Source organism: Temnothorax nylanderi, unplaced genomic scaffold (assembly GCF_030848795.1).
Source record: "Temnothorax nylanderi isolate EJ_2023f unplaced genomic scaffold, tnyl_v1.0 TNYL_tig0802_pilon, whole genome shotgun sequence".
NCBI lineage: Eukaryota > Metazoa > Arthropoda > Insecta > Hymenoptera > Formicidae > Temnothorax > Temnothorax nylanderi.
Genome location: NW_027249864.1, coordinates 34,680 through 43,467, shown reverse-complemented (window position 1 = coordinate 43,467; position 8,788 = coordinate 34,680). Strand labels below are relative to the sequence as shown.

At 41.4% G+C, this 8,788-nt stretch overlaps 1 protein-coding gene across 1 annotated transcript; it reads right to left on the bottom strand.

Moving 5' to 3' along the window:
• Window positions 1-230: 230 nt before the first annotated feature.
• LOC139785446 (uncharacterized) lies at window positions 231-3,382 on the bottom strand. The gene is made up of 6 exons (XM_071724601.1): window positions 2,916-3,382; window positions 2,549-2,811; window positions 2,111-2,152; window positions 1,892-2,030; window positions 847-1,012; window positions 231-763 (listed from the first exon to the last, which is right to left on the bottom strand). Exons 1-6 carry the CDS (start codon window positions 3,342-3,344, stop codon window positions 423-425), a joined length of 1,380 nt encoding a protein of 459 aa, XP_071580702.1. The 5' UTR covers window positions 3,345-3,382; the 3' UTR covers window positions 231-422.
• Between the last annotated feature and the right edge of the window lie 5,406 nt (window positions 3,383-8,788).

Here is an 8,788-nt window from a genome sequence, read left to right as displayed (position 1 = left end):
CAAAGTCTGCTTGACGAAGTATAATATATTATACGTATAATTTGTATTAAATTTGTACGTAAAATTAATTAACATAGATAAATTTTAAATATTATATAAAAAAATATTCCATTTATATCTAATATTATATATATTAAATAATATTTTAGAATAATATTTTAGAAATGCAAAAAAAAGATACCTTTATATATAAAAAATAATTTTGAAAAATAAAAAGAAAAGATATCGTTCTTAAGTATAATCATTATAAACTGCTGGATTATATTCCAGTGACTGTTCACTTATATCCGACAGATTTGTACTGCAGTCTTGATCATTATGTACTTCCTGCCGAGCATCGTCGGAGTTAATAGACTGACATTTATATTTAAAAAAATAATAATTTTGATAAATAAAAGGAAAAAAGATATCGTTTTTAAGTATTAATCATCATAATCATCATTATAAACTGCTGGATTATAATCCGGTGACTGTTCACTTATATCTAACTGTTCGGTTATATCTGACATATTTGTACAGTCTTGATCATCATGTACATCCTGCCGAGCATCGTCGGAGTTAATAGACTGACCATCCTTTTGTCTTCTATTTGAGATTCTTGCTCTTCTTATAAGAGGCTCTTCGGGTTCATCATTTTCTAAACATCTTGGTCGTTTTTGTTGTCGGCGAAAACGTTCTTTTGTACTTTTTAGAGCTTTTATCATTGCATCCTCGAATTCATCACGCCGTGGCTTAGGAAAATTTGAATTGCTGCTAATGGCGTCTAAAGATACATAACATTTTTGTTGTTAATATTGTAAAATTTTAATTTTCTGCAAATTATACAACATATTATTACTTATTTACCTTCACAAGCATGTGCAAAGCGAGTAATTTTCAAAGCTTTTAAATCTTTTGTACCATGCCAAGTTACTTCCAATGAAGTTTTTTCAGCATTTTCAAAAGCACATTTGAAATATATAGCAGCACAATCTATAGGATTTAATCCACCTAAATAAATGAAGTAATCAACCTAAAATAAAATTTAAAAAAATATAAAGATATTTTTTGTTAACAAATATAATTTAGTATGCATAAACAAACATGAAATTTCATAATATTTTACAGAAAAAAAAGAAAAAAAATGAAAAAGGAAAAACCATGCTCAAGCTCTTGACACACCTTAAAATCATAAATAATTTAATAAACAAATTTTATTAATAAGAAATCATGATTACCATAAATTTATTTTTATTTACTAGCTGTTAGGAAAAGTAAATAAGTATAGTACAAAATTTGAAACTGCTATGTACATAAAAAGTACACGATACAAATGTTTCTGCTTTGCATGTATGTTTTGTTCTTTTCAGAATGTTACGGTAATAAATAAAGTAGGTTTTTTTCATAAAACAGTAATAAATTGATATAAATTTTTCGAAAATCGCTTAGGGATTTAAATAAAAAAAATGTAAATATTAGAAATTGAAATATAGAACATTAGTGTGACTGTGGCAAAATCCAGTCTTCGCTTCAGATTATTTTAGAATCAAAGAGAACTTGAATAATAAAGTAGACATGCAATAATTAGTTTCAGCTAAAAAATTGATAAAGATGATATAATGCATACTCGAATGCATAGCTATACAGATCGAATGATAGTATTGATCAATATTTACGGTATCTTACGGTAACAAACTGGTGACAGCAATGTGAAATCGTATATTATAAACAAAAATTGATATATCTGCAACTTTTGTGATCTCTGAATTTTCTGGAACAAAGTCTTATGCATCAAAATTATTATTAAAAAATTACAAAATAATTAAAATAAAATAGTACAATTGCTTTATCACAGAAAATAATTTATATTTTTAGCGTAAATGAAATAAAAATTATTAACTAAAATACTTACAACTTCGTTATAGATTTCATCACTTGCGTCGTCAAACTGCATTAAATTTTCTACAGATTTAAAAGGAAAACATTTTGGCATCGATTGAACCCTTCTATTTGTTATTTTCGTTAATCGCAATAGCATCGCATGGTTCTCACTATAAGAATATAAATAAGTAATAGTGTAAAACGTAATTTTTTAAACATACTTGAAAAGCAACTCTTCATAAAACTATACCTTTCTGTCTTTTCGATTATATCCAAACGTTCATTTACTTTTCTGTAAAAATTTCAGTATGTATTAGCTAAAAGATTTTTTTGTATTGTCTAAAATTTGTGCAAAATTTTAATTATATTTATATTCAATAAAATAGTATATTTATATTACCAGATGGCACACAGAGTAAAATAAAAATAATAATCGAGATAAGAAAATAAAATAATTGAGAAAATATCATTAATTTCATAATACTATTTTTTATTAAATAAAAGTATAATATTCATATCGCGATTATCTAAAATCTTTGTCTTTGGCTTGCAAACATTTAAAGATATTATTTATTACATTTATCAAGCTTGCGATATACTTATGTTATACTCGTATGTCTCTTATATGTTATATAATTATTGCATATCATAACGCGCGAACACACACATTTTTGTATGCTATACTTACTGAAATAATTCTCGAAAAACATTTATGATATGTTTATGTTCAGTCACGTTGCTTTTGCTTGTGTTCAAAGAACAGTCACTGCTTTTTGCAATTATCGATTTGTTACTTGTCTCTGAAGGTTTTATTTGGGAAGCAGTATTCTTCGGCACGGACATTTGATTAAAACACTGATTTTTTGATTTGTATTCTTTTAGTTGAAAAGTACTTCTGTTAGTTATTGCTTGCTCGCTTTGCTCGCATTGAGGTGTTAGTGTCACAGAGTTCTGCAATGAACAAAATTACATTAATAAAGCAACTATTAACATATACAAACATATTTTATTAAATATTTATTATTGTTAAATAATATATTTATAATTTCTTTTACCTGTGGTAACTGCTTTTTTGTAGTTAGTAATGATGTATCAGAATTTGAAATAACATGTGTATCATCTGTATATTTTATTCTTTTATTCATTTCAGTTAAAGGTTTTTTTGTAATATCATTTGTATATTTTATTCCTTTATTTGTTTCAGTTAAAGGTTTTTTTGTATTAGCATTTGTATATTTTATTCCTTTATTTGTTTCAGTTAAAGGTTTTTTTGTATTAGCATTTGTATATTTTATTCCTTTATTTGTTTCAGTTAAAGGTTTTTTTGTATAAGGTGTTGAATGAATTAAAGGTTGAGACAATGTAACACTAGATACAATCCGAGGTGATGACGTACTTTTCGCATTTTCTAAATCGGCAATCAGATTTTGCATACCATCTTTTGAACTAAGAGTACCTACAAGGCGGTGATTTTTTTTATTCATCTTGAAAATCTGTGAGAAAACAAATTATATTAATTAAAAGAAATTATATTATATAATAATTATATTAAGTAAAAAACAAATTATATTAATTATATTAATTATCTTAATTATATCAATTATATTAATTATATCAATTAAAAGAAGATAAAATTTTAACAACAACGTAATCATCAGAATTTGCAGTATTCATTATATCACATAACGGAAATTTAAAGCATTTTCCAGCAATTTGGTCGAAGTTAATTATTATTAATTCATCGGAAAGCGAGGAACAATGAAAAAATTCCTACATCGGAAGATTGCACTAGAGTAGAAAAGAAATTTTCAATCTTATGAAAACGTTTCACTACAAGATAATACTTGTTATCATGACCAATAATATTTCGAATAATGCAAACAGTAGAATCCTTGAGAATTATTGTATCATCCCTTTCATTTAATGATAAAAAAAACTGTTTACAAAGTAATTTCCGATATTGAGAATAGTGATGGAAATCAATTGCAGGTACAGGTCCATGTTTATGTAAACCTGAAACTTGAATGAAATCTTCAATTGAAATAACGAATTTTTCCTGTAACCCTTTTTCCTCATAACGTCTATTTGCTATTTGCTGCAAATGTTGATTTGGCTTTCTACAAACTTTTCTAAAATAATTCATATTATTTTCAAATGGGAAAGCTGAAAACGAATCCAAAGGACCAAAATTTCTTACATCATTAGCTAAGTGTAGAAGACCATGGACATTATACGAAAGAAATTCTATACCATAATGCTCAGGAGCTCTTTGAACAAAAATTTTTAACATTAATTCTGCTTTATTAATAGCTTCTGCATTCCTACAAGAAACGACGTCTACTAAAATACGCATCGCAGAATGGAACAATAAAAAGTGCAAATACATGGCTTCATTCATGAGTCCGCAAAAAATAACAGGCAATTCAAGCAAGCGCGGGTAAACGGCGGGAGTAACTATGACTCTCTTAAGGGAGATTTAGGCCCTCTGGTAGGGAGATACCTCTCTTAAGGGAGTCAGGCTCTCTCAGGCCCTTGATTCTCATACGAGTCTCTTTGGACCTGGGGTCAGAGAAAGTTACTTGGGCTGGTGATGCGAATACATAGCCTCTCCCGGTCAAGTCATACCAACCCTCCTCCTCGAGGTCTCGCTGGAACGCTGTGTAAGGTGTTGCTTCGGTTCGGTCGTCGCCAGGCGTTGCTCTGAGCTTGACGCCGTCCGATATGCGCGCTTCAGTAACCAAGTTGGTGGTATGGCGACCTAGGTGCGCCCCAAAGGGCCTGTAGTGATATAGGCCCAAGTACCGATGTCCATGGTGAGTTGTGGGGCCAAGAAAGGGCACGGTTATCTGGGGAGCTCTCGGTTGTCAATCCGTTTGCTCCCCAACACGCAGTAAACTATGGAAAACAAAGAAATGAATGATATACCCCCGGGTTCTCGGATGGCCCGGGAACTGCGTGCAAGATGCGCTAGTGATAGTGCCGTTGGTGCGGAGGTGCCTGACGGGGTCGTAGCTGGACCGTCGCGTACTTTTAGAAGCAGATTTAGGTCCGAATACACAGAAGGGACAGGAACATTTGGCTGTGAGTTTTGCCCAAGGGAATTCCGGACCGTGCGTGGTCTAAGTGTGCATGTTACTAAGGCCCACCCGTTGGTGGCCAACAGTGCTGTGGATGTCGAGCGCGCGAAAGCACGTTGGTCTGTGGAGGAGGTCAGGCTCATGGCTCGTGCTGAGGCTTCAGCCACCTTAGCCGGGGAACTCTTCATGAATTTACATCTGCAGGAGAGGTTCCCCCATAGGAGTCTCGAAGCTGTTAAGGGTAAGCGTCGTCAAGAGGCTTATCGCGAGATGGTTAGAGTCTTCTGCCAAGAGTTGCAATCGCGTAATGCGGTTGCCATCGATGAGGGCGATAGGGGCGGCGCGGCGATGACAGGAGCTGCTGCCGTCCCTGCGACCATAGAGCCTGACATTGAGGCCCCTAGCGCACATCAGCCTTCTCCTGAGCAAAGATCTCAGAGGCTGCGGGACATTATCAACCAGCTCATAGAGCAGAGCTCAGCGTTCCGTAGCTATCAGGCTGATACTCTCGTGGGCATCGCGAGAGATGCTCTACTGACGGGGGTGGTCGACGTCCAGGCTATCGAGAGATGGCTGGGCATGATCTTCCCGCCGTCAGCTGTGCGCCCTCCACAGCGCGCCTCGACTAAGCAGTGCAATCCTCCTAACACAAAAGAGAGTAGGAAGCAGAAAAGAAAGAGAGAATATGCACATGTGCAGTCTCTCTATAAGAAGAGCCCAAAGGCCTGCCTATCGCGTGTCCTCGGAGGCGGCTCGGTACGTGAGCGGCCGTCCGCTGTCGAGTTCGATGAGTACTGGCGTCCCGTGATGGAGGCGTCCAGTGGCGCGGATGGAGACATGACGGCCCTGCGCGAGTCGTACGGGGAGGCGAGGCAGGTAGCGTGTACTAGCCGGAGCCGTCCGCCGACAGCCAGAGGGATTCATCTCGAAGGCTTAGGTGAGGGCGCCGCCAATGGCCCAGCTCGGGTGGTGGATAAGGCCTCGCTCTGGGATCCTATAAAACCATACGAGGTTAGAAGGATTTCTATCAAGACTGGTACAGCGCCCGGATTGGACCAGATTACGCCGAGGATGTGGAACGCGGTTCCGCTTGTTCTCCGTGCGCTTCTGTTCAATCTGCTGCTCCTGGCAAGAAAGGCGCCCTCGTCGATCGCCACAACAAAAACTGTATTCCTGGAGAAGGGGGGCGCGTCCGACCGGCCAGCACCGGCGGACTACAGACCTCTCAGCATAGGATCAGTTGTGATAAGACACTTCCACAAAATTCTCGCTAAGCGATTAGCGGCCCTGGACGTGTTCGACACTCGCCAAAGGGGTTTCCGACCGGTCGATGGGGTGTGTGAGAACATCACAGTCCTGTCGGCCGTGCTCGGCGATGTCCGGAGGCGGTGTCGAACGTTACATCTGGCGTGCGTTGACGTGTCAAAGGCATTTGACACGGTCTCGCACCCAGCCATACATAAGACTCTCGAAGAACTGGACCTCCCTTGGGAGTTTAGAGAGTATATCAGGGCCGTCTATTCGGATGCGCAAACGGTGTTAGGATCCAGCACCAGTGGAGTGTCGGCCATCAAGATCGGCCGTGGCGTAAGACAGGGTGATCCATTATCGCCGCTACTGTTCAATCTGGTCGTAGATAGACTAGCTATTCTTTCGGAGGATGTTGGCTATCAGATGGGGGATGAGCTGATCAGCGCCTTGGGCTACGCAGACGACATTGTGCTCCTTGCCTCTACCAGGTCTGGTCTGCAGGAGAACCTGACACGGCTTCAGGCTGCCTTTGCGCGGAATGGATTAACTATCAACGCTAAGAAAACAGGAGTGCTGTCCATGGTGGCGTCCGGTAGGGACAAGAAGGTGAAGATTGACACAACACCGTACTTCACCTTGGGGGGAGTGTTGATCCCGCAAAGATCCCCTGTCGATATCTGGGCGTACCTGGGCTGCATGTACGAAGGTGCTAGGGAATTTGCCAATGATCCACCCCTAGCTCAGTCCATCGAGCAACTCACGAAAGCGCCTTTGAAGCCGCAACAGCGGCTGAGGCTCTTGCGTGACTTTCTTCTACCACGGTATTATCACCGTTGGATAGTGGGAACAGTCACGGCCAAAACGTTGAGGGGTGTTGATATTTTGGTGCGCAAAGCCATTAGACGGTGGTTACGTTTTCCCCATGATGTTCCTGCTGGATATTTTCATGCGCCGATACAGAGTGGCGGGCTTGGTGTGCCTCTACTCAAGACTTTAATCCCTATTCTGAAGTTCGACCGACTGCAGCGGTTGTGTCGCAGTACTCTGCCCGCGGCGCGCGCCGCCGCCGAAACCACTTTTGTGGCTAGGCGGCTGGTCTGGTGTGAGAACCAGATGCGCATCCGGGGTAATAGGGTGCAAACGACCGCTGAGCTCAGACAACAGTGTGCTGCCTGGTTGCGCGAGTCGTGTGACGGGAACGGGCTCAGGGAGGTGGAAACATCGAAACTGAGCTCCCACTGGGTGTCGGCGGGAGCCGACCTCATTCCCGGAGCCGACTACGTGCACTATCATCACATACGGGCCAACTGTATTCCGTCTAGAGCGAGAGTCTCCCGAGGTCGTGATGGGCGCGAGGTTCGTTGTCGTGCGGGTTGTCCCGATATCGAGACGCCGGCTCACTGCGTTCAGCGTTGCTTCAGAACGCACGGAGGGAGAATCCTACGGCATAACGACCTTTGCCGTCGAGTCGGTGGCTTTTTACAGCAGAAGGGATGGCATGTCGATGCGGAGTTAGCCTATTCGACCTCTACCGGCCTGAGGCGGCCCGACCTGACCATTGTTAAGGGTGATGAGGCAGTGGTCGTTGACGCGCAGGTGGTTTCCAGTGAAACTGCGTTGGAGGTGTCGCATGACCGCCAGGTGGAGAAGTACCGATCTTGTGATGATCTGGTGGACCGGGTGGCGGAGCGCACAGGGGTGCCGCGTGATAATGTCCGTTTCACCGCCATTACGATCTCATGGCGAGGTGTCTGGAGCCCTAGGAGCGGGGGTGAGCTGCGTAGTTTGGGCCTAACACCTGCCCAGCTGCGTACGCTTACGACTCGGGTCCTCTGGGGCTCATGGCTAAACTGGAAACGCTTTAACGGCATAACAACCCGTTATATGCCAGGGCGGAACGTTACCGCGATTAGTGGTGCACATCGGAATGGCACGTAGAGTTGGGTGCCTCCGCATCAGCGGACTAGTAGTAAGAATGTGTGTGTGCATGAGTAGTAGAGTGAGAGCTGCTAGACAGCTCCTTTCAAGCACTTCCAGGGTGTCCGCTGCAACACCGACAGCAAACCACCTTGCAATATCGTTGTAGGTTTGAAATGACTGTCCATATTGCAGTCGTTTTGCCTTTAACGAAACAAATAGCCAAATGCCTCGTCATCTAATTAGTGACGCGCATGAATGGATTAACGAGATTCCCACTGTCCCTATCTACTATCTAGCGAAACCACTGCCAAGGGAACGGGCTTGGAAAAATTAGCGGGGAAAGAAGACCCTGTTGAGCTTGACTCTAGTCTGGCACTGTAAGGAGACATGAGAGGTGTAGCATAAGTGGGAGATGGCAACATCGCCGGTGAAATACCACTACTTTCATCGTTTCCTTACTTACTCGGTTAGGCGGAGCGCGTGCCCCGAGGGCTTCGTGCCCCGGCGGTCACGGTGTTCTAGAGCCAAGCGTGTCAGAGTGGCGTGAGGCCTCGCGGCCGATCGCCGTTAATACTCCCGCGTGATCCGATTCGAGGACACTGCCAGGCGGGGAGTTTGACTGGGGCGGTACATCTGTCAAAGAATAACGCAGGTGTCCTAAACAGAGGACAGGTGTCCTC

What these genes read in the sequence shown, in the direction of transcription:
- LOC139785446 (XM_071724601.1), bottom strand. Translation starts at nt 3,344, where the DNA reads ATGAATAAAAAAAATCACCGCCTTGTAGGTACTCTTAGTTCAAAAGAT. An exon ending in GTTTTTCGAGAATTATTTCA is followed by an intron (nt 2,153 to 2,548) that starts GTAAGTATAGCA and finishes AAATTTTTACAG; the next exon opens with AAAAGTAAATGAACGTTTGG. An exon ending in ATAATCGAAAAGACAGAAAG is followed by an intron (nt 2,031 to 2,110) that starts GTATAGTTTTAT and finishes ATATTCTTATAG; the next exon opens with TGAGAACCATGCGATGCTAT.